The 24,243-nt window shown below is 51.5% G+C and overlaps 2 protein-coding genes across 2 annotated transcripts; one reads left to right on the forward strand and one right to left on the reverse strand.

The window, feature by feature from the left end:
• The first annotated feature begins 1,779 nt into the window (after window positions 1-1,779).
• On the forward strand, window positions 1,780-17,005 carry CIMIP2A (ciliary microtubule inner protein 2A). The gene is made up of 10 exons (XM_086475921.1): window positions 1,780-1,835; window positions 5,173-5,366; window positions 5,489-5,566; window positions 5,977-6,118; window positions 6,566-6,672; window positions 8,932-9,218; window positions 10,771-10,888; window positions 12,059-12,153; window positions 14,279-14,396; window positions 16,917-17,005. The coding sequence occupies exons 1-10, from the start codon at window positions 1,780-1,782 to the stop codon at window positions 17,003-17,005; spliced, it is 1,284 nt and encodes a 427-aa protein (XP_086332047.1).
• On the reverse strand, window positions 16,993-19,203 carry TUBB4B (tubulin beta 4B class IVb). The gene is made up of 4 exons (XM_086475804.1): window positions 19,090-19,203; window positions 18,886-18,994; window positions 18,698-18,808; window positions 16,993-18,205 (listed from the first exon to the last, which is right to left on the reverse strand). The coding sequence occupies exons 1-4, from the start codon at window positions 19,144-19,146 to the stop codon at window positions 17,145-17,147; spliced, it is 1,338 nt and encodes a 445-aa protein (XP_086331930.1). The 5' UTR covers window positions 19,147-19,203; the 3' UTR covers window positions 16,993-17,144.
• Window positions 19,204-24,243: the final 5,040 nt, after the last annotated feature.

Raw genomic sequence — 24,243 nt, forward strand, 5'->3', positions numbered from 1 at the left:
TCAGAGATGCCAGAGCGCTGTAACGTCTGGACGGGCCTTGTACTTCTGTTATGTCAGGATGTGCTGTTCCTCCGTTGACATGTTGACATACGAAGTTTCTCTCGTATCAATAAATTCTAATGATAACCTTGACAAAAGTGAATTTCTGCTTTTTTACCCAGCTGTCTGCACTGAGGACCTATCTTTTGGTCTGATTATTCGGTAGCTCTTTGGTAAGCGCATGACGCCCAGGTTTGGAAGGAGCAGCCACTGGCTATGGCTGTTTAAAGGAGTGAGCTTTGAGGGGAGTGTCTGAAAATGTGGGGAAGATGCTGGCCTGAGCCTCCTCAGGTGCCAAGGAGTCTGATGGGACCTGGAACAGCCTGGGATCGTTGTTCCGTGCTGCGAATACAGTGCTGCATTTCAGTAAGCAGGTTGTGTCTCCTGTTCATATTAAACTCAGAGGAAGATCTAGGCTGGGAGGGACCTTTGTAGGTCTCTCATCAAACTGTCTGCTAAAAGCTGAGCTAACTTCAAAGCTGCATTGGGGTGCTCTGGGTGTTCCCCAGCTGAGGGGGAAGATCTCCAAGAACGGAGATGCCACCATGTGCCAGGGCTGTGCCTTTCCCGGGGGGGAAGAATTTTCTCCTTGCATCCAGTGGGCCTTGCCCTTGTTGCATCTTGTTCCTGTTACTTCCTGGTTTTCACTGCGTGCCCCTGAGAAGAGCTGTCGTACACCTCGCAGACCCATCCACCCTGCAGACTTGGGGTTGCTGGAGAGGTAGGTCCCTGATCAGAGTTCAGGTATTTGGACAAATTCAAATGTATTTGTAAAGGCTGGAAGTTCCATATCTCCCAAAGTGTTCAAGGGCAAGAGTCAAAGCAGTGTTTTTATCTCTTCAGATACAGCTTTGGGTGGAGTTACAGATACCCAAACAGATGAGAACAATCGTTGAATGCTCTGTGATTTCTGGTTAGTATCTTTGAAGTATCTTGCAGTATCTGCCAGCCATTTGGATGAGCTCTTCAAGGCCATAGAGGGACTTTGGCAGTGAAGCAGGCTTGCTGCTGGTATTGTTGGTGGAAACTATGCTGGTACTAACAGGCGTAGTGGTCTTTGACTTGAGGACATAGTGGCCACAGTGGCTGTTCAGTACCCAGGAGGCCTGCCTTCAACTGGAGAGGGGTGAAACCCACCCCACACAAGACAGCACGACGGTACAGTGTTGGGAACAGGAGCAGCCTTTATCCTGTGTGAAGCAAGGCAGCGGGGGACTGCAGCCAGACCAGGAGGGCAACAAGGAGCAGGGAGGGGAGGGTTAAGCCTTCCACTGCAGCGCAGCGAATCCCTAACCCCTGCCTTGGGGTTTCCTCGACAGAAAGGTGGGCACGTGGTCGTGTGTGTGCAGACAGCGCCGGCCCGGCTGTGCGTGGGCTGCACCGGTGACCGCGGCACACGCAGCCACGCTGTCCCGCGTTGTGAGTGTTGGACGTCAACCGCAGCGTGTGAACACGTCCTTGTGCTGGGGCTGCTCAGGGGGAACATCTGGCACTACTGTCCCAAGGGCTACGAGCCTTCCGGTAATGTGACAAATGCTATAAAATCTCTGTGTTCATCCAAAATGTCCAGGTGGGGGGAGGAAAAAAGACACATCCAGAAAAACCTGACAAGCTGTGTGCTGCAGCTGGAAGGGCTGTCGGTGCCGGCATCGCTCCCGGCAGCATCACAGAGGTTTCCCGGGCGACTGCGTCGTGCTGCATCTCCTTCCTCCCACACCCACCGAGAGCTGCCACATTGCCATGGCAGCCCCGAAGGAAAATAGCCTCTTCCCTCCCAGTCCCTACTATATCCCTGGGTAAGTTCTGAAGTTCATCCAAAACGTTCATTTCCAATGCAAGTAGCTCCAGTTGGGATCACGTAGTATTTGTGATTCATGATATTTTGGGTGTTTTTAAAGACACTATTGAATATTCCATGTGACAGGGCTCCAGGATAAGAAGCACGACCTTAGAACAGGGTATCATTCAAGACCATGCCATAGCACACTGAGGATACAGTCAAAATTTGGCTTTTTCCCCCCATTTTTTTCATTGTTTTAAGCTGCCAAATGTTACCAGGGCTGCTGTGCTGGCTTCCAAACTGTCATAACTTTTGCATCAATGATGTTCGAAGATCTTTGAATAGATATTTGCATAGATGTGATACACTCCTGTCAAATTGGTTGAAGCACAGTCCTGCTGCCACATCCGAGCTCTTTGAAGAAGTCAGTGACTGTGGATGCCAGTGATCTGGTTGATACGTAGTTAGATTTTTTTCCAAAGCTTTTTTGCGATGTTCTCTTCTAAAGGCTTGGAAAAAAGAAACCTAGTTGTCATGGGTAAGAGGTAATGAATTATTGGTTAAAAGGCAAGGCACAAACGGCAGAAATAAATGGATAAGCTTCATGGTGAAGTAGAGAAGTTGTACGTGGGGTCCCCTGGTGATGTGTGCTGGGAGATGTGGTCCATGACACATGTAGGTGGGCTGGGAAGGGCTGGATGGCCATCGAGGGAAAACAAGCTGCTTCTGGTACAGAATCGCTTGGATTAGTCTGGCCTGAGGGTAACTCTGAGGGGTGTCAGGACGATCTCCCAAGGTGGAGGGGCTGGTGATGGACCAGGCTGCAAACTGGTGCAGAGAAAACCAGCTGTGTCCCGCAGGGCTGCAGGTGCAGCACAGGTATGGGCAGAGGTGGGCAGATCCCAAGCTGCAGATAAAGGGTGGAGCACATTTCCTTCTGTAATGATGCTCCTGTGGTGGTGATCAGATCAGTCCTTCCCATTACAGCAACATGCAGGTTTTTTCCATTACTGATCTCCGTATCTTCCCAACTTACATAAGCTCTGGAGTTGGGGGTTTTTAAACACGTTTTGCATTGCTGTGGTTGTCTGAACGATGTGATGTGTTACTCTGTGCGCGCTGTCACCCTGTCAACTGACAGCGGCCTGGGAAAGACGAGTAACAATGAGGAGGGAGCTGTGGCTGGGCTTTGCACCTCCCAAAGCCTCAAAACTTACCCTTGCTGGCTCCTGCCTGTAGACAGCCCCGCCAGAAGCAGCTTTGAGCCCGGATATCGACACAGCAGCTGGGGCTGCTCCTCTCCGGGCTCGTGCTTCGGCCGCTGGAGGCAGGAGAAGGAACCAAATTCTGCTACTGCGTTTTGCAATGCTGTGCAGGCTCGTGGCATCGCCCTGAGCCCCAGAGGAAGCCCCCGTGGGTGGTGAGGGTGCTGCTTTGCATCTGGTTTGGGTGGCTGAGCACAAGGAGGAGCTGCCTGAAGGGCATCGCTGGAGCTCAGGCTCTGCTGCTGGCAGATGGTGCACCCTGAGCTGAGATGCTGGCGGGAGGAGGAGGAGGAAGATGCCGCATCACAGCATCTCAGCAGTTGTCCATGTGCCGTACCTAGCCGTCCCTGTGAACCCCCAAACACGAGGGCATCAAAACTGCTTGCTGTCACTTGGGCAACGATCATGGCCAGGGCTTTGAAAATGCCACCGCAGCGCTCGAGCAGTGGGAATCCAAACCCAACGTGTGGGATGGTTTGGGAAGGACCTGGCTCACAGAGAAGGGGTAAATCCGTGAATCCCAGGCACCAGGCACAGCCCTGCCTGCCCCATCCAGGCTTGGCAGAGCTGGGAAGGGTGTGGAGCAGAGCGAGTCCAGGGAGTGGTGATCGAAGAGATAGGGCTGAGTAAGAGGAAAGTGAAATGGGGCTCAGCCTTGGGAAAGCAGGTTACTCACTGCTCACCAGCGAGGTTTGAGATCAGCGGCTGCAGTACTTCAGCATGATCTACAGAAACAGGGGATCTCTCTGGTTTCTTAATCAAAAAGCCAAGCAAGAGAAGGACGAACAGCCCTGCTGGGACTGGTCTCTTCCCCAAGCACCAAGGCTTTTAGCAGCAGCGCTTGTAATTCACTCTGTGGCAGATCCCTTCTCCATAAGCTCAGGCTGATTCGACCGAGCTCGTAGGATTACCTCGCTTTTAATTGCTTATGAATCGAATCCTTTCTCAGCCCTACCATTATTTTGTTCATGATCAAAATCCCTCTGGCCATCCTGTAATTATTCAGGCTATGTCATTTGTGCTCTTGCTCAGCTTTATCGTCTTGGCGTAGCTTCCCGGTGTTGCAAGACTCATTGAAAATCAGTGGGGACGAGCCACCGAGCTCCTCCGGCAGCTGCTGGTGAGAGATCCTGCATGCAAAGTGGGAAAACTTGCCAAGTATAAATGCACAGCTCTGCTCACTGTTGTTTGAAGTATTTGGAAGGGAAAGTACTTACTCATCATCTTATGATCCTCGTGCATCATCCAGCTTTATCCCCAGCTACGCAATGGGCTCATTGATTGAATATTTCTGTCTGTACGTTGCAGCTGGCAGCTCTACCTTTCTTCCTCAGCAGACATCACCGTTAGGAAATTTGATACTGGGAATAGCTAAAGCTTCTGATCCGTACTGGTGGACTTGGGATCAGAGCCAGAGCTCCAGCACCTGCCCTACCCTGAGCCTCCAGGAAGTCAGACCGCCCATCCCAGGCCAGGGGGAGCGGAGAAGCAGCGTGTCACTACACACCCCACACAAAGGCCCTGAAAAAATCAAGTGATGTGCATTACTGGGGCTGAGCAGCCACGTGCCTGCGCCTCTCCTGTGCAGTGCGGTGCCTGGGTGGGTCCGCACAAGGGTACGGAGCAGAGGTTTGGTGGGTACAAGCAAGCAATTTTTCTGATTTTTGAGTTTCAATATTGAACAAGGGACGCTGGGAAATTCCCAGTAACTCACTGTGTTTTAGAACAGAGAGGGCTTGTAAAATTTAAAACTGAAGCATGTTTAACTGAAAATACTATTTTAACCCACCTGTAAATCTATGAGCCTGTTACCTTGCTCACACGTGCAAACACAGACGCACCCACCCGGCTCCACGCGTAGCCACACACGTCCTCTCGGTGCTCCCTCCCGCTGCCGCTCCAGCAGCATAAACTCCTTCAGGCTCGCAGGCACATCCCTGTGCAGTCACCTTCCCTGGGCTCATGCACTCCAGAGCCGTGTGAGCTCCTGGCCGTGGCCTTTGCAGCGTACGAAAGCTCTAAAGCAGGTTGTCCTGCCAGTGGACACCTTCCGATGCCACCTCCCTTCTTTTTTGGTTTCCTCCTCAGCTACCAGGGCTTCGTCCCTCAGTACAACTATCAGTTTGGAGACACTTTTGGCAAAACCACGTACCGCCTGCTGACGGATCCTGGTGTTAGGAAGAGCCCTCACTCCTTGCTGGCGCCGCTGCACAAGCAGAAGATCGTCGAGGACTTCAGCAGGACGAACCAGGGTGTCCAGTGTCATCTTCCTGGGCCTCCAGGTGAGCAGACCCTGGCCCTCATCCCTTTGCCAGGATGGGCTCTGCTAGCGAGCACAGGGTCAGTCACGGGCAGCGGGTCTGTGACCATCCTCTTGGGGCGATCTGGGATATTTTCCATGAAGCAATCACAGCTCTGGTGCGGGAGCATGGACACCCGGAGAGCAGCACCAGCGCGGAGCTGGAGCACTCGGCCTCGGCTGGTGAGCGCGGGGCTTCTCACACGGGTACCTGATGGTGTGGAGAGGAGAATTTTAGTTCCCAGGTTGACTTCAGTTGGATGAACATAAGTGATTTTATGGCATATTATGAACTCCTCAATTCTTCCATATTTCTGTTGTGGTTTAACCCCAGCCAGCAACTAAGCACCACCTGGCCGGTCACCCCTCCCCATGGGGTGAGGGGGAGAATCAGAAGGTAAAAAGTGAGAAAACTTGTGGGTTGAGATAAAAACAGTTTAATAATTAAAAAGAATTTTTTTAAAAAAAAGGAAAAAAAGAACAAAGAGAGAGGAAAATAAGGGAAACAAGCAATGCAGATGAAAACGGTTGCCCACCACCAACTGACCGATGCCCAGCCAGTCCCTGAGCAGTGACCCCCGCTGCCCCCCCAGCCCCGCCAACCTCCAGCCCCAGTTTGGCTGCTGAGCACGAGGCCGTACGGTCTGGAACATCCCTCTGGCCAGTTGGGTTCAGCTGTCCCAGCCGTGTCCCCTCCCAGCTCCCTGTGCACCCCCAGCCCATCGCTGGTGGGGGGTGAGAGGCAGGAGAGGCCTGGACGCAGTGTCAGCACCGCTCGGCGGCCGCGAACCCATCCCGGTGTTACCAGCGCTGTTCTCAGCACGCAGCCCCGTGCTAGCTACTGTGAAGAAAATTAACTTTATCCCAGCCAAAACCAGCACAATTCCACAGGCTAAAATCCATCTCTTAGGGGAAGGTCGGCTCTGGCCCTTTCCCGGCTGACCCGCCTAGTGCAGAGCTTGTCCTGCTCAGAGCTCTGACAGCCTGTGGTTCACTTTGCATCTCGCCGCTCCTACCTCAGCTCAGCAGAAGGGCTCGTGTGCCCTTCCCCTCCCAATGGGCCCCATCTCCTCCATCAGACACTGGGACATGCTCATGTAGCTTCCCAGCACTGGGAATTTGCAGGAATCTCCTACCGAGTCCCAGCCCTTCCAGATGAAGTCCCTGGTCCCTGTTGAGCAGACCCAAATCGGGCCAGAGCAGCCACACCCTGATCCTGTGCCAGTCTCTCTCAGGGGACGTCTCCTTTGGCGACTCATGTGCCACGTACCATACCACGTGTCTAACCCGTAGCTGTTGCGGACGCCCTGTTCCATGGGAGCAAGTCCTCTCCAGGCTTAATGCAGGGGTAACGTGCCTGGCTGGGATCCAGGTCTTCGTTTCCCTGGGGATGGTCGTGCCAAAGCGATGTTTTCCCATTTCACACTGGGAATTCATGCTGTGTAGCTTCTTGCAAACTTTTGGCCCTTCTGTTCCTCCTAGCCCTGTTTTCCAGACTCCAGGTCTCCCCTACACAGGTGGTGTTTGCAAGCTTCATTCCTGGACATTTAAATTTGCATTTCCTGGGACTAAAATGTAGTTTGGATGGACCCAACCAACCAGTTGACCTAGTTGTGCTCTCTCATTATCCCATCCTCATTCTTGTTCTCTCCTCACCAACCTTCACATCACCTGCCAACGTTTGCAGCTGGGAGCTCATGTTTGCTGCTCGTTGGTGAAATGCTGAAGAATGTGGCCCCAGGGAGCACATGCTGATAACTCTTCATCGACAGCTCCTGCTGTTGAGCTGTTGGTGAGTGACCCCTAAAACCCTTCACTGCAAACTGCCTTAGCCTGGCATCTGTCTGGGTATTTTACGTGATGGAAATCCAAGAGCTCACAGCAGTGTTGGATTGTGTGGTCGCCTTTAGCAAACTCAGTCTGAAGACTTTTTCTCGAGATCTGTTTTCGATACAGACTTGTTGATGGGCACCAAGTACCTTGCTGGTTTCTACCAGTTGAATCCCATGTTGTTTTTTTCCTGGAAGTGAGATCAGGCTCTATTGGTCGTGGGTATCAGCCAGGGTTATGCTGGACCTCCAGAGGTGGCTGTGTTGGCATTGAGGGGGTCATGGCATGGGTCACACATGCAGGCGCCTGCTCCCCAAGAACCTGGGCTGAAACCACGTGGATATTTGCTCAAATCAAATGCACTCTGCTCTCCTGGCTTTTCATTTAGCACCCTACTGTGCAACCTTCCTGAATCGGTAAGTTTGCAACACTCAGGGTCATAAAAAAGAGCTTGTATGGATTTCTCAAGCACAAAACAACTTCATTTTCCCCTTTGGTTTGCAAGATAAAAAGAAAAGAGTAGATGCAATATTTTCTTTGATAATGAAGGAAATACTAAGACAAATGTGCTTTAAAATTTGCCCACTGGATTGAAAAATCACTTTCATTAAGGATTTGTCTTTATTTTGTGGCTAGCCTGGACAACACTTGGCAGTTCAGTTATATAGGGTATATGCACTTTACAGAGTTCTATGCAATATATATACTTTATAAAAGAATTATAAGCAGATTGCAAAACGAAATGCCCATCAGAACACTCTTGCAGAAAAGGGGCAAATTTTGCTCTGTGCTGTTTGAACAGGGACAGGTTGACATTCCCGGGATTCTGCAGGTGATCCTTCGCTGGAAGGCAGTGTCTCGTCCGTGGGGCTTTGCACTGCGATGCAGATGTCCACCAAGCATGAGCAGGCTGGGGGAACGCAGTAGTGACCAGAGGCCTGAAAAAAAATGACCTACGAGAACAAAAATGGAAGGAATTTTGTTTGCTTTAAAAAAAAAAAAAAAAGACTGACATAGTAACAGTCTTGCAATAAGTAAAAGGCTGTTGTGGGGCATAAGAGCAACCACCCTCTGTAACCACCGAGGACGGAGAAATCGGCTTCGCTCCCGGCACACAGCCCGAGGAAGCACCCGCGCTGGAGGTGTCGTTCGGGGCCGGGGCAGCCCAGGGAGCCACGTCATAGGTTATTTTTAAGGGAAAGTCAGACAAAAGTTGCCAAGTTCAGCTGTCCCTGTGGAGTCTCAAGCCGCAGGGCTCTGTCCCTAGCTCACAGTGGAGATATTTAGCGTACGCTGGATGTAAGATATTTTTTTTTCCAGCCAGCGTTACAGCAGATGCTTTCCTTGATGAATAGTAATGATGTCAGTGCAAGAACTGGGATGTGCTGATGCAGCCACGTGAAGAAAAAGGATATGGTTGGGGTTTTCTCCTCTTAATCTTTATGGCTTGGCTGGTGATATTTTACAGTCCAAGTGTTACTTAGAATAAATTTTAAGTTATTGAACTTCCATTTGGGCAGCTTTTCTGTGCAGGCCGGTTTACTGGATGGGGCTGATGGCCCTTGCAGGATGCAGTCGCAGCCCGCGGGATGCTGTTGACCTCCAGGCTCTTTCCCTTCACTACAGAGGGGCAGGCAGGGGCTGATGTCCAAGCACGATGGGAGCCCCTCTTCCTCGTTAAGCCACTCCTTTCCCTTAACTCAGTGTCTGTCCCACAGGGTACTTTCCCTATGAGAACGCTGAGGCTTCAACAAGCTTTCCTGAACCAGTCCTTGGGCCAAAACCTTCTCCACCAGGGCTGGCAGAGGAAGAGATGATGATGATGCACATGGACCCTGTGCCCCAGCACCACCCTGATGAGTACATCCCGAGGACACAACTGGCTCAGGGGTACCCACAGGAGTTTTCCCTCCATCCTGCCTCCGAGGAGCGAGAGTTGAAAGTGCCCAAGCTAACCCCAGCTTGTGGAAAGGGGCTCAGCGCTGCCTTGGCACGAAGCAAACTGGTAAGTGGTCTTGGGTGGGAGAGATGCATGATGAGGGATGCTACTGTGGGGGTGAAGCCGAGAAAATTCACTAACAACACCGTGTTATCCAGCGGGGATTCTTTACTGCGGCACCGGGCAGCACGGAGGATGACTCCTACCATACGTGCGCACCCAAGCGTTAGGGTTCTTGCCTTATATTTACAGCTTTCATGTCTATTCATTACATTTCTAAGAAAAGGTTGGGTTCTTCTAATTATTTCATTGACACAAGTTCCTCCCATAGTCCCGCCTCAGTCCGCCCAAGTTACGCCCCCTGTCGGGGTCCTTGGTGGTCGTTGGGGATGAAGGTCCGAGTCTTCCTCAGGGTTGAACTTTTGAACTTGTCCTGTGGCGCCTGCCCTGTACCATCCTGGGGCTTTTCCAAACCGCAGAACCAGCTCTTGCTCGCTGCCCTCCCTGTCTCTCCTGCTCAGTCTTCTGTATTCCTTGAGCCCCACAGTCTGACTGGAGGATTCCACCTGGTGTCCTTTGCTTGCCGGATTCTGCTTCATTCTTATCTTTAAAGTGTTTGTTAGTCCACAATGGATAGATGCATAAGGGTTAGTACCAATCAGCCTCCCTCCCTATCTCTAAAGGCTGGTCAGCAGCACTTTTCTAAAAGCCAGTTTTCTAAAAACTAGTTAGCCGTTCTTTATTACAGGGGGATGGGGGTTTGGGGTGGGATGGGCATGGAAGGGAATGCCGCAGTCCAGAGGTGTGAAGAGGGAATTTCATACGGGCATGGATGGCAAGGACAGTCAGATCAGAGTGTCGTGTAGAGAAATCAGAAAGTCTTAACTTCTCATTTGGTTGAGTTTTAGCTTCAAATCCCAGTTATTAGATTTTGTGTTATGCTGTGCTATGCAGCCAGGCTTGTGTTTCCTTTGGGTGAGCTGGGAGCCCTGCCGCTGCCGCCCTCCTCCTCCTCCTCCCGAAAAGAGAGCACTCCTGGCACCTTTGATTACGTGCTGGGTTTCTGACCCCTTAACTGCTCCCAACTGAGTTTCCCACCATCGTTATCCCTCACTGAAACACAACCACTGGGATTTTCCTGTGGCACTGGGTGCTGCTTTGCACGGCACAGCCGGTGTCACTCGGGACCAACGTGTTTGAGCCTCTTATTTCTTCTGGAGCCAGAGATGGCGTTTGTCACGTCACAGCCAGCCAGGGCTCTGCAAATCCTCTGAAGGCAGAGATTAGAGATTTGACGTACCGAGTCAAAAGCTGGCTTGGACGTAAATCCCAAGAAGGGGCATTCCTGCTCCTTGCTCTGAGAAACAGATTTGCAAAGGAGCTCAGTGCCCAAAGCTCCCCTTGTTCTCCCCGGGGATTTTGCAAAACCTTTGCGTACAGGGAGCTCATCGAGTAATTTGACTTTACCAGAAATTCTTGGAGTAGCTCTTGGTGTAAAGCTGGGAAGAAATGGAAATGGCAATTGCCATTCACAGGTTCTGGCAGTGATTTAAGCAACGGAGCCAAAGGAAGAAGCAGATTTTACTGATGTTTGTTTTATTTCTGCTTTCATTTCGAGCCTGTAAAAATTGAAGGTGTGACTGTGCCAGGAGTGGCTCAAACCGGAGATGTGGAGCAGGATAATCTGTTACCAAAACTGGAGGTACCAAATGCGATCCAACAGAAAGTCATTCCAGGTAAAAAGGAGAGAGGTCAGGCCAGCATGAGTCCACCTCAGAAGAAATCCTGTTACCTTTCTCCTCCTGGGAAAATCTCAGAGACATTGGCCAGTCGCTCCAGCCCCTTTCAACACTTTGGGTTGGAAAGTGCCCCTGCTCCTCTCCATGCAAGGGCGTGTGTTTGGGAAGCTGTCACCCCTGTGGCTCTCACGCTGAGGGAGATGTGCCCATGGGCAGGTAGAAGGGATGCAGGAGCCACCTCAGTTCCCCACAGCGGTGGGGCCGGGCTAGAAAATGCTCCAGAAAGCACAGAGAGATGGGTCACGGGCTCTGCATCAACTCCAGCACCTTGATGAGTATCTGTTGCTGTTGGGGTAGTTATTTCTTTTCTAGAAATAAGTTGCTTTTCTGGATCCTCAAATCAGCACACAGTGGTGTATTGCGCCATCATAAATGTATAAACCTCTGTCTTACAAGGAGTTACACTCTGTAACTTCTCCACTTGCACGGGAAGAGTGTTCCTCTGCAAGCAGGAGAGTTGCAAAGGGCAATGCACTGAACTCCCCCTAAAGGGTATGACACCAGCAGGAGGGATGCTTTGCTCTGCAGCGAACCATAGAGAACACAGGAGTTCCATGTCCAAATATTTCAGACTCAGTGAAAGAGCATCGGTGTTTTATGCAGAAGACAAATTTCGCTCTCTCCAAAGCATCCCTTTGGGAAGAGGGAGTTCTGGCTGCTTTTAGGTTGTACCTCTGTCACTGTTTTATGTACTTTTAGACTTCATATAGTTTTTGTCTTACAATTGGTGAAAACTTGTTGGATGGGCAGGACAAGTGAGGAATAATGGTTGGACACCTGGGTGTTAGCCCCTGAACGTGTATTAAACTGGGAAAGAGAACGGCAGAGCTGTTGGTGTAAAGAAAAGAGTGGAAGAGAATGAAACGTCTCTTCAGTACCTCATGGAGACCAACAAAGATCAGTTCAGCTCACTGATTTTTCCTTGGGAGTCATAAAAAAGACTCTTTCAGAAGATACTTCACACGTAAGAGTTAATTTTACAATTTAAATGGATGAACTTTTCCTTCCTATGATCTGCCAAGGTTTTGTATTTATCCCAGTCTTTTCCACTTCCAGACTGGTTGATCCTTATATGATATATATGTTCTCTCTTGTGTTCATCCGAAGGGTACACTGGATTCATCCCCCGCCTCACCTGGATTAATGGCGTGAACTATAGCCAGGGTGTGAAGGAAGCAATGAATGAGTTTGACCAATATCAGGTAGATTATGTGCACAAATCTTATTTCAACAATATAATGTTGGTGTTGATTCATCTGCAACACCAAAAGTGGTTTCATTTACAGTAGCTGTGTTAGAGCTGGGGTTACAAGTACAAACAAAATAAAATGCTCTTAGGTAACATGTTGAAAAAATCAAGAGCGATTAAATTCTGTAACTTGTTTCCTTGGGATATTAAGGGAGGACAAATGAGTTCATAAAAGGATTAAGCAAATCTACTGAGGGCTGGGTCAAGGGTGGCTATTAAAAATCTTGCTCTGAGTACAGAAACACAGGATACAACTATCTGCGCTTCCCTTATGCATTAGATCTGCTCTGCCTGGATGGCAGTGCTGGACGGCTTCCTGGGCTGCTTGGGTGGATGTTTCTCCCTTTTACTTGGTTGGAAGGCTTTTCCCTTTACTAACATAATTTGTCTTAGAGGGATCTAGGCTTTCTTTCTCCTGCTTTTGGGAAGGATGCAGAAATATCACTACTGAAAAAATTGTTTTGTCCCTTTGCTGTAAGATCTCCGATATAATCCTCCTACATGGGAAAATGAGATCCCTCCCACAGAAATGAATAGTTTGCTTTCAAAGCTACGCATTTCTTCCTGCTATCAGGATGGAGTGAGATCCCTGGGATGCAGCTGTCTTGCTGATCCAGCGCTGGCGAGGGCCGATGAGCTCAGTGACACAGCTCACAACAGTTCTAGCCCTTTCTGGTCACGGGGATTCACCTCAGTGCCTTCATCCAGAGTGTATGGGTCTGATGTCGAAAAAAGTCCAAGACCGAGGATCCCCAGCTCACAGAAACTCAGCTGGGAAGAGATGACTCAGCGGGGAGAGCAGCAGGGTTGACAGCGCTCGTGGCAGCCTGGTGCTTCGGCTGCGATGGATTTCCCTGTGCTGGCTCCCTTACCCTTTCCTTCTGCTGTTAATAGGAATTGCAAGGAAGCAGACAGAATGAAACCCAGGCATTATCAAAATGAAATGTGCTGTTTGCAGAGCCTTTCTGCCCCTGATTTCTTAAGAAGCGCCTGCCATGTAGCAAATCAGCAAGGGAGGCGTTTCTCCATCACAGGATTCAGCAGCATCCAGTCTCGCAGAGGTGCAGCACAACAGGCGCTGGAGGAACACAAGCGTGCTGAAAAAAAAAAAAACAACCCACACCACGTTTCTATCTAAGATGGCTTCTGACTTCAAGCCACTAATCTTCTGCCCTAAATCTCTGTTGCCCTAGGTTACATACTGGGATGTGCCATGGATCATTGCTTACTGTCAGCATCAGGCAAAATAATGCAATCCTCTCGCTTCAGCGCTGCGCTTGAGGAGTTGCAGCCATTGCTCCATCATCAGGCACAAAAGGGTTTGGTGGCCCCGCGGTTTGCTCGGCTCCATGAACCACCGAGCAGGGTGCGCGCCGAGGAGGGCGGCGCAGCTTTTGTGACACCGTTAGGGGGTTTGCTGCTGCAGGGGCGTGCAGAGCCGTGAGATCCACCCACCAGCACAGCCCCTTGTCTGGGCCCGACCTCGGAGGGCAGGGGCAGGTCCAGGAGATGATTTACACTCTCCCTTCAGTTAACGCTCCCTAAGCTTTCCTGTTCCTCCTCGCTTGGAAATTACTGGCTAATCACTGTCGTGGAAAACCAGACCCAGTTGAAGGGGTCAACCCAAACCCCAGATGTGCCGTCACAGCACAGGAGCAGACCAGGCACATACCCAGCTCCAGCAGACGCTGCTGGCTCACAGCCTGTCAACTCGAGGAGCACAAGGCGTTCGGGACTTGCGGACGATGCCCAAAGGCGGCGACCGCAGTCCAGTCTGCAGAGATCCTGAAGACAACACCTAGGCCAGGAGCTGCTCTGCGCACCTGCGGGCACGGGATAGCGGAGGTAGCGCGGGCGAGGGCCCCTGCCAGCGCCTGGCGGGAGCAAAGCTTACAGGGTGGAAAAAAGGAAGATGTGGTGTAGCTCCTAATGGGATAGAAGAAAACAGAACTGGAAAGATAATTGCTTTACATTGGCTTAAATACCTTCTTTAATGCAGCGTGACTTTAGTAAAAATATGTTTTAAAACTAACTGTACTGTGTGGTGGTTGTTGGTTTTTTTTTTTTTTATTTTCCAGTTTTTGCAGAGGAACCCAGCTTGCAGCTTTGGCAAGAGATTTCCCCAAACATACTGGCCTGCCAACAGAATTTACACCAGTGCTGGACTGATACCTTCCTACACTGGCTTTGTACCATGTAAGTTTATCAGCTGAGTGAAAATGAAAGTCACTAATACTAATTACTGTCATTAAGTAGCACTGTATTAGCTGTAGTGTCATAGAAGTGAACAATTACTGAAATGTTCCACACGGGTAGTAGTTTTTTTTCCAGTCTGTGCCAAGGTGCTGGAGCTGGGCCATGCCCTGCCTTTCTGCAGGAGAGCCCATCGTCCTCGCTGCCAGCCTGGACTTGTGCAGAACCAGAACGTTCCTCTGGTTTCCAGCCACCAACCTCCTGCTAAAGCAGAGGAGGCTCAGTGACACCCCAGCCATTACACGGGTGCGTTACAATTTCTTCTTCAGGAAAGTGATTCTGTTCCAAAAAGCTTGAAGTCTGACAAAAAGCGAAAGGTAGATGATACAAAGGGGGTGAGAAAGCACAAAAATCCCAGTGAAATGGTATTAGCCATCAGATAGGCAGTGGCTACCCCGTACTATCTGCCTGATCCTTGTCGGTTACCGGTGTGGCCTAAAAGGAGAGGTCTGAGTTGAAGACTGAAGACAATAATTTTGTGCATGTTAAGAGGAAGGTCTGCCCACGCACCTGAAAGCATTAAGGCATCAGTCAAAAAATTTCAACAAATCAGCAACTACTGTTGCTATCTCTGGCCACAGCAGAGTCAAGAGCCCACAGGTCAGTGCTGTGGGATGGGAAACGACGGAGATGACAAGCTCACAGCTTGTGCTTAATGCAATGCAGAGGAGGAGAATGGCAGGAGACGCGAAATGCGGTAGAAATGAAAGCAGAGTGGGAAAATGGCTGTCCTGGCAGGGTTGGACGGTAGCTGATACCGAGGTTGAGGCCAGAGAGGAGGATGTTGAGGCAGCGAGTGTGGCTTTAGCAAGGCTGGCATCAGGGGTGGGGGAAAGCCACGCAGAAAAAGCAAAGCTTAACACACGGCCAGTCAGCAGGAGCCCGAGGGATGGTCTGAGGGGAAGGAAGGAAGCTTTACACACTGATGGCGAAAGGTGAGGCTGGACAGGCCTTCTGATCAAAGACGAGGAGCAATAACATCTGGTTTGGCCTCTGCCACCCCACTGCTGCTCCAGCAGCTGCTGTCCCCGGGGTATTACACTCACGCGTCCCCTTCCTGCGCGTGGCAGCTCGGGGGTGTCTCATGGCAAAGCCCCGACTGTTCCAGGTGCCCCTTTACTCTGAGCTGGATCGCTCCGAGGGCTGCGGTCACGCTCAAGCCCCCTGGAGAAAAGCCGTCATGAACCCAAGGGTAAAGTGGGCTCCAGGGTTAATCCTTACCCGTGTGTCCCGAGCCTGCAGAAAGCAGGGGGAGAGCAGCCGGAGCTCCTCAGGGGAGGGTGACTGATGTAGCTCTGCCCAACAGCGCGCTGGGGGGACAACGCTGTCCTGCCCTCGGTAACTGGCAGGCCAGGGGACACACCAGCTTCGGTGGAATGAGGAGGAGGAAGAAAAAACCCACCCTAAAATGAAGGACAAAACCCAACTGCTTAAAGGGTTACCTCACGCTTTAAAAATCTGGTGCCATCTTTTCACCTACAGCAGTGTTCTCCCGTGTGGGTTTGAAACCTGTTTCCATACATGGACCCATTTCCACTGCCCCAAGAGCCATCAGCCAGGGCAATTTTAACCGCTCCAACCAGTTTGACTCTAGGAGAAACTTATAAGACAGAAAAAAATGAACCCAAAATCACTTATCACCAACACCGAACAGTTTCCTCAGCAGGAAAGCAGCCTGCTTTCTCCTGTCCAGCTCCTCAGAGCAACAGGTTTGTCACTGTAGGTAACACAGAACATGTTACCTGTTTTCATAGTAAAAATTTGCTAACGCAGGGTTTGCATGAGATGAAATAGTGTAATTTGGTATCAGGTGTTCAGCTCGCTTTAGAGGCGGAGGCTGCAAATAACACCTGATGGACTGTTTTAAAACCTCTACATACTGACTTTTTATTATTTTTTTTTAAATTGACTCCAGCAAGGCTGCCCCCACAGGAGCTCTTCAGCGTCGTTTGTCCTCAGCAGTAGGTGCAGCACAGCCTGTCACAGCTGTCCCCAGTGCTCTCGTGCCTGGCCACGGCTGCCTAGTGAGCAGCCAGACTGCCTAGCAGCTGGGGTGAGGCCACCAACACCCACCTGTACCGCAAAGGCAACTTGCCCGCACCATTTTGTTGCCCAGGCAGCCAGGGGAAGCTGTAGGTCAGACACCTCCCTCTGAAGCTACGCCTCCACTGGGGCCAGGAGAGCAAAGCCTGTAACAGGAGGAGCCCCAGGCAGGTACCTAAATTTAGACACAGCTTGGCGCTGAATTTCATCCCCTGTGTGAAACGCTCCCCCTGCACCGCCAGCACCCTTGGTTGGTTATAAAGCCGTACCAGAGTTTCTTCAATTCCCACACCACCAGGAGCAAGCAGCACTGCCACCACAAGCAACAGGCGTCTGCCCCGCTGGAAGGCAGGGAGAGAAGTGTGGTTGCGCTGGGCAAGGTGGCAGGGCTCACCCCGAGTCTATATTTGTCTTTTCCAGACCTCCGGGACACCTACGCGCTTACTTTCAGCAACAGCACCCGAAAAGCTTACCAAAAGGAACAAAGGAGACGAGCTTGTGCACTGTGAAAAATGCTTTAATGGTGCCTGTACAGCATCTGAAGTGACTTTGAAACAGGAAGAACAACACAACACAAACAGAGAAGTTTTGAATGAAAGAGTTCATACAGCTTTAAACAAAATTTACAGGTGTTCATCTGCATAGCTTTTACTCTGCCTCCTCCTCAGCCTCCTCCTCAAACTCCCCCTCCTCCTCAGCTGTAGCATCCTGGTACTGCTGATACTCAGACACCAGGTCGTTCATGTTGCTCTCAGCCTCTGTGAACTCCATCTCGTCCATGCCCTCGCCAGTGTACCAGTGCAGGAAAGCCTTTCGGCGGAACATGGCAGTGAACTGCTCAGAAATGCGTTTGAACAGCTCCTGGATGGCTGTGCTGTTACCAATGAAGGTGGCAGACATTTTCAGGCCACGAGGTGGAATGTCACAGACCGCTGTTTTAACATTATTAGGAATCCATTCGACAAAATAGCTGCTATTTTTGTTCTGAACGTTCAGCATTTGCTCATCGACTTCTTTCATTGACATACGGCCTCTAAAAACAGCAGCTACGGTCAGATAGCGGCCGTGACGTGGGTCACACGCAGCCATCATATTCTTTGCATCAAACATCTGCTGCGTTAGCTCTGGCACAGTTAAAGCACGGTACTGCTGGCTCCCACGGCTCGTGAGCGGGGCAAAACCAGGCATAAAAAAGTGCAAACGGGGAAAGGGAACCATGTTCACTGCCAGCTTCCGCAGGTCGGCGTTAAGCTGGCCCGGGAACCGCAGGCAGGTGGTGACACCGCTCATGGTTGCTGACACCAAATGGTTCAGATCACCGTATGTTGGAGTAGTTAACTTCAGTGTTCTGAAGCATATGTCATAGAGGGCTTCATTATCAATACAGTATGTTTCATCCGTGTTCTCCACAAGCTGGTGCACTGAGAGTGTGGCATTGTAGGGCTCTACTACGGTATCTGACACTTTAGGGGAGGGTACAACACTGAAAGTATTCATAATTCGGTCAGGGTACTCTTCACGAATTTTGCTGATGAGGAGGGTACCCATGCCAGAGCCTGTGCCGCCACCGAGAGAGTGAGTAAGCTGAAAGCCCTGGAGACAATCACAGCTTTCTGCCTCCTTTCTTACAACATCTAACACAGAATCAACTAATTCAGCACCTTCCGTATAATGGCCCTTTGCCCAGTTGTTTCCTGCTCCGCTCTGACCTGGAAGAGAGCCATTTTCGTATTAGATTACGGTCACTGCTTCCTGCTTATTGCTCGCAAGCAAAGCTCAGGAGCATCAGGCTACAGAGAAACCCCACAAAAGCTTTCATTTTATCGAGCGCAGAGCTGTGGTTTCACGTAAGCACCTCTGAAATGGCTCGGCAGACACACGGGAAACATCCATTATCAATGATACAGCAGCCATTTAATCTCTGCTGATAGCACGGAGGAGGTAATGAGAATCGGAAGAGCAACGACCTCTTGTGCCTTCTCGGACCTGCTCTCCCAGCAGCTGCCATCACGCACCAGCCGCAGCTCCCCGCTCTTTCACGCCCGTCACGCAGCGCCAGGATTAACCCCCCTCCCGGGGCCGCACTCGCCTCGGGAGCATGTGCGGCGGGGAACCCGCAGTGCAGCGTCCCTGCCCGGCCCGCCCCACCCCACCCCAGCCGGTTACCCGACAGGTCCCTCCCCCGCTCCCGGCGCACTCACCGAACACGAAGTTGTCCGGCCTGAATATCTGCCCGAAGGGCCCGGAGCGCACCGAGTCCATGGTGCCGGGCTCCAGGTCCACCAGCACGGCGCGGGGCACGTACTTGCCACCTGCAAGACAGGGAGGAGCCGTGACTGCGGCGGCGGGGGCGGCCCGGGGCGGGGGCGGGCGGCGCGGCGGGCCCTACCTGTCGCCTCGTTGTAGTAGACGTTAATGCGCTCCAGCTGCAGGTCACTGTCTCCGTGGTAGGTGCCCGTCGGGTCGATGCCATGTTCGTCGCTGATCACCTCCCAGAACTGCCGGAGAAAATCGCGTCAGGGGCGGCTGGGCCGAGCGCGCCCCCCTCCTCCCGCCTCTCCTCCCCCCGCCGCCCCCTGCCCGCCGCCCGCACCTTGGCCCCGATCTGGTTGCCGCACTGCCCGGCCTGCAGGTGCACGATCTCCCTCATGATGGCGGCGGCGAAGCTCACTCTCACTAACACCCACTCTTCCCCCAACCGACTCTGGCTGAGCGAGCCAACCGCCAAGCTTTATATAGCAGCGGAATGCGCGCGCAGCCTCCTTTTCCCCTCCCAGGCGGCCAGCCGCAGCAGCTACTGGCTACTCATAACGAGGCTCTACAAATGAGGAAACTTGGTTGGCGGGGGCGCTGTCATTCAAGTCATTGGCTCCCGTTTGCTCCGCCCGCCTGTCTGTTGATTTTTACTGTTAGGCAACCGGCGCCCGCGAGCGCCCGCCCTACTCGCTCGGGACACTCCTGATTGGCTTAATTGAATGATTGATGTCGAGCGTGATTGGCTGCCGACCTCAGCGATGAGCTAACGTCATTTGATTGGATGAAAACAAAGTGTCCTAGTAACCGTCGCAATGACTCCGCAGCAGGCCCTGGGCGGTGGCCCGCGCAGTCGCCTATTCCCGAAGCTGTGTGCGCACTTTGCGCAGCGTAGGCGGCGGCTCCTCCTTACTGCGGGAGAAGGGGAGGGCGGTTTCCGGGGAAACCCGGCCGGGCCGCTTCCCCCGCGGGTTCCGCGCACCCCCCTGCCTCTCGCCTCCGCTCCTCCGCGAGGGCCTCCCTCGCCCGTCCCCGCGGCCACCCCCCGCCTTTCCCCCGCCACCCCCGCTATTCCCCCGCCCTCCGTTGGCGCTGCGGCGGCGCCGTGGGGGCAGGGAGCGCGTCTGCGCAGGCGCGGGCTGCAGCGCCTTTCTAGCACTTTCTGGCGCGCAGCCGCCTGAGGCAGCGGGGCCGGGCGGGCGTTGTTATGGCAACCGCGCCGGGCGGCGGGAAGGGGTTAGGCCGGGGCACGGCCTGCGGCAGCGGTGGGGGCCTGCGCTGCTTCGGTGGTGCGAGGTGGTGCCCGCCTGGGAGGGGGCCTGTGCGAGGTGGTGTCTTCTCGGGGGACGCGGGGTGGGCGGAGGGTTCACCGAGCGTTGAAGCCGAGAAAACTCACTAACAACTCCGTGTTATCCAGCGGGGATTCTTTACTGCGGCGCCGGGCAGCACGGAGGATGACTCCTACCATACGTGCGCGCCCAAGCGTTAGGACTCTTGCCTTATATTTACAGCTTTCATGTCTATTCATTACATTTCTAAGAAAAGGTTGGGTTCTTCTAATTATTTCATTGACATAAGTTCCTCCCATAGTCCCGCCTCAGTCCGCCCAAGTTACGCCCCCTGTCGGGGTCCTTGGTGGTCGTTGGGGATGAAGGTCCGAGTCTTCCTCAGGGTTGAACTTTTGAACTTGTCCTGTGGCGCCTGCCCTGTACCATCCTGGGGCTTTTCCAAACCGCAGAACCAGCTCTTGCTCGCTGCCCTCCCTGTCTCTCCTGCTCAGTCTTCTGTATTCCTTGAGCCCCACAGTCTGACTGGAGGATTCCACCTGGTGTCCTTCGCTTGGCGGATTCTGCTTCATTCTTATCTTTAAAGTGTTTGTTAGTCCACAATGGATAGATGCATAAGGGTTAGTACCAATCAGCCTCCCTCCCTATCTCTAAAGGCTGGTCAGCAGCACTTTTCTAAAAGCCAGTTTTCTAAAAGCTAGTTAGCCGTTCTTTATTACAGCCTTCCCTCGGGCAAGCAGAGCGGCGCTGTGCTCAGTGATGCCTCCGCCCGTGTGGCAGCTGAGTGTCCCAAGCTGGATAAATGTCTCCCGCGCTTACCTTTTCTCTGTGTCGTGTTAGGCCGTGCTGTTCCCTTCTACTATCCAACTTTGTTAGCACATTCTTGCATGGGCAGTTCATCTATTGGTCATGGCTTCTGCTGAGCGTACTTTGGTGGTTGTTTTAGCAGAGTCTTTTTATGATTGTACATATTCATGAGGATGCCAGCAAGGTCTACAAGTCCTAGCATCTCTTCTTCTTTCATAACGTAGCTAACACTTGAAAGAGGCTCCTAATTGGGTTCTCCAAACCTAGCTAGTCTCAAACTGCTGCCTTGATGTGGAGGTGGACTGAGGCAAAAGCAGCAGGTGACCTCAATTCTTTCCCCACAAACAGAGCACGTTGGGCCGGCACTCTGTGTCATTCAGGAGACAGAGGTACATTATGGCTTGTAAACATATTGTGATCTATGCTTGGATAACAATAATCCAACTGCTTCTGTGACTAGGTCAGGTGAGGAGATGGGCAGGAGAAGAACAGCACTGTGAAGACTTCTGCTGGAGATCAAATAGCCTCTGATAGTTGGCTTAATCCAAAGGTTACAGTGATTGATGTTTCTGGCGAGTAAACAGCATGTTGCCCCAGAGATGCTGGAAGGAGCCCAGGTGCACTTGGAGCAGCCCCAGAGACCCTGGGAGGAGCCCCAGAGCATCAGGAGTGAGCAGAGAAGATCCTGCGAGAGACCTTCGGCAGCCCCAGAGGTGCCCAGACACGACTAGGAAGGCACACATATGGCTCGTCCTCCACATTCAAAGCCAGAATGCAGGAGGTTTATGCAGTTCCTTTGAGATGGCTGAGTAATGCAGAGGCGTGAGAGTCCACATTGATTTGAAGAGCTAACTCTGGGCTGCGTTCACCCAGAGTCAGTGGAGAGGGGACGGCTCACCCCGCTCCAGCTCTGAATAGCCCTCTGACCACACTTTTTGTTCTCTGTAAAGGTGTTTGAGGTGGCCAAATCCAAAATCTCAGGATCATTTCAGTATCAGAAGCAGCTGGGATGAATCCGGATCAGACTTGCTTAAGATTTTATACAAGGCTGTAATAATCAGTAAAGGCAGCTTTTTCTCCAGGATGTGATGCCATCTCCTCAGAGTAACACAAAAAATGAATACTGCCTTCTTTCTGATTAAAAAGAGAGAATGTACCATGTCTTGCCTGTGGTCTGCTGTCTAGGAAAGTACATTCAGTATAAATTCTCATCAAAGCGTACTCAGAACAGCATTAGCAAGCTTCAGCGCTCCTGAAGCCCTAGAAAACCATCCCTAAAATGGAGCAGGAGGAGCCACTGCAGGGCTAGTAGGAGGTTTGCTGGTACAAGTGCTGCTGTATTTAATGCAGATACAGGGTTTTTTTCAGCCAGGGCCAGAAAGCGAAGGGCTGCACATCAGCAACAGAGATCTCTTTCCTCACTCGGTTAGAAATCAGGAGCCTTTGTAGCTGGTGCTTCTCGCAGCTTGTGCTTCAGCCCGCACGGCCTTTAGTGTTTGGGAAGCTGTTCTGTAATGCGCAGAGTGCCAAGGGGTTGCCACCCCCAGCGTTCTTAGTGGCAGCGAAAAAGCGGAGATACGCTGCTCCGTTAAAACTTCCCATATCTGTCTCCACAGCGCTAGCAGGATTGTACCCAGCGGAGCAGGGGGTAGTGCCCGCTGGGGTAGCTAAAAGTTTACTCCTGTGATTGAGCCTCCAGAGGTTTCCCTGGGAAATTCATCTGCCTGAAGACCTTTAGGGGGCCTTTCAAATTATTCATGCAGCATTTATTTTTGCTATTCTGTGGCAGTCAGGTAGTACTTCTGTTCTTAGCTACGTGCAGATCCACAGGAAATGACAATTCTATTTTAAATATTTTTTTTGCATTTTTTAAATTAAAGTAAAAAGCTAGCACTCGTAGGCTCTCTGTGAGGAGGAACAGATTAAACAGTCTCCATGGAGAGCTGCTGGAGCTGCCGACCATCTTAGCCCTGCGACTTCCAATGCTGTGGCAGCCCAGCAACCTAATTAGCGCCTACCAGAAGGTGAGCTGGCAAGTAACGAGGCAGGTTTCTGCCAGAACCCTGTCTCACCCGAAGCATTCCTTCAAAGGCAAACCTCTGCAGCACGAAACACCGACAACTGGGCAAATCCTGGGAGAAAAAAATTGCGCCTGCCACGGTCCTGCCTGTGTGAAATGCTTAAGTGCGTTTCTGATTGTTGGTTTGGTGGACAGCCTGCAGGGAGGTGCAGATTCCCGGGGCAGGGGAGCGGGGGGCAGCTGGAAAGCAATTGGGATAACAAGAAGGGAAGAGCTCGACCAGGGTGGGGAGGTACATGGCTCCCACACCATGTTTTGGTGGAAGACATCTGTTTTAGCTGGTATTTGATTTCTTTGAAAGCTCTCCGCAAACCTGCTGCAAGTGACAAGCAAGGAAGTTTCACCTCGTTTAGGTGCTTCTGAGTTTCCTGTCTGTAGTTCGCTGTGTCCATTAACGGCTGTAACAGGGATCCTAGAAAACGTTAGGGGCCAGTATTATGGGGCCAAAGTCCCTGGGTGTAACCAAAGAAAGACACGGTAGAGAAGTTAAAACTAAGTTGGAAATTGCATTTCTGTTTTGTTGGACTATATATTAGTTATTTTTAAACTTTTTTGTAATTGTTGGGGGGGGGGGGTTAACTCTACTGGTTTCGGCATGGAAACAGATTTTACTGTGAATACAGTTGGTTTGAGCAGAGTGGGGAGATACTTTCTTTAACTTTTGAGTATTGCATTTTGTGGAACCAGTGTTCTTTGTGTGCTATGGGGTGTATAGAGATGATCCCTCCGCTTGGCAGGCAGGCAGACAACAGCTATAATTCTTCTCTTGATGCTTAACCAGCGAGATAGCAGTCTGTGTCTCTGAAATAGCATCCTAGTCTAAACTGAGCCTAGTACCTGGGGCTGGGATGATGTTAGGGCTGGCAGGAGCCCAAACAGAAATCACAGAACTAACTCTGTTTATATAGGTAAAAATCTGAAGCCCTGAGTTCAAGTGAGGGACACTGCAGAACGAACGTGGGTGGACGCCTGCCTCCAGAACTGAGAAACTTTTGGGTTTGGGGTCCTTCCAGGTCTATGGGAACACTGAAGTATGACATGGGTACGTGCAGACCTGTTGTCATTCTAGTCTTTCTGGTTGTTACTTCTAAGGGTAAACAGTACTTTGTTTTCTAGAGATTGTTGCTCCTGGAAACTGAAGTTATTGAAGGTGGGGGGCTGCTTCCAGAGACTGGTGGGTGAGTTGTGCTGTTGTGGGATTCCTGCTTGAGAGAAATAGGAGCAGCTGAATGAGATCAAGGCACAGGTCCATCCAGGCCAGGATCATGTCTCTAATGATCAGCAGCAGTTGCCAAAGAACAGGGCAAACATACAAGGATGT

Source organism: Leptosomus discolor, chromosome 19 (genome assembly GCF_034619465.1).
Source record: "Leptosomus discolor isolate bLepDis1 chromosome 19, bLepDis1.hap2, whole genome shotgun sequence".
Taxonomy (NCBI): domain Eukaryota; kingdom Metazoa; phylum Chordata; class Aves; order Leptosomiformes; family Leptosomidae; genus Leptosomus; species Leptosomus discolor.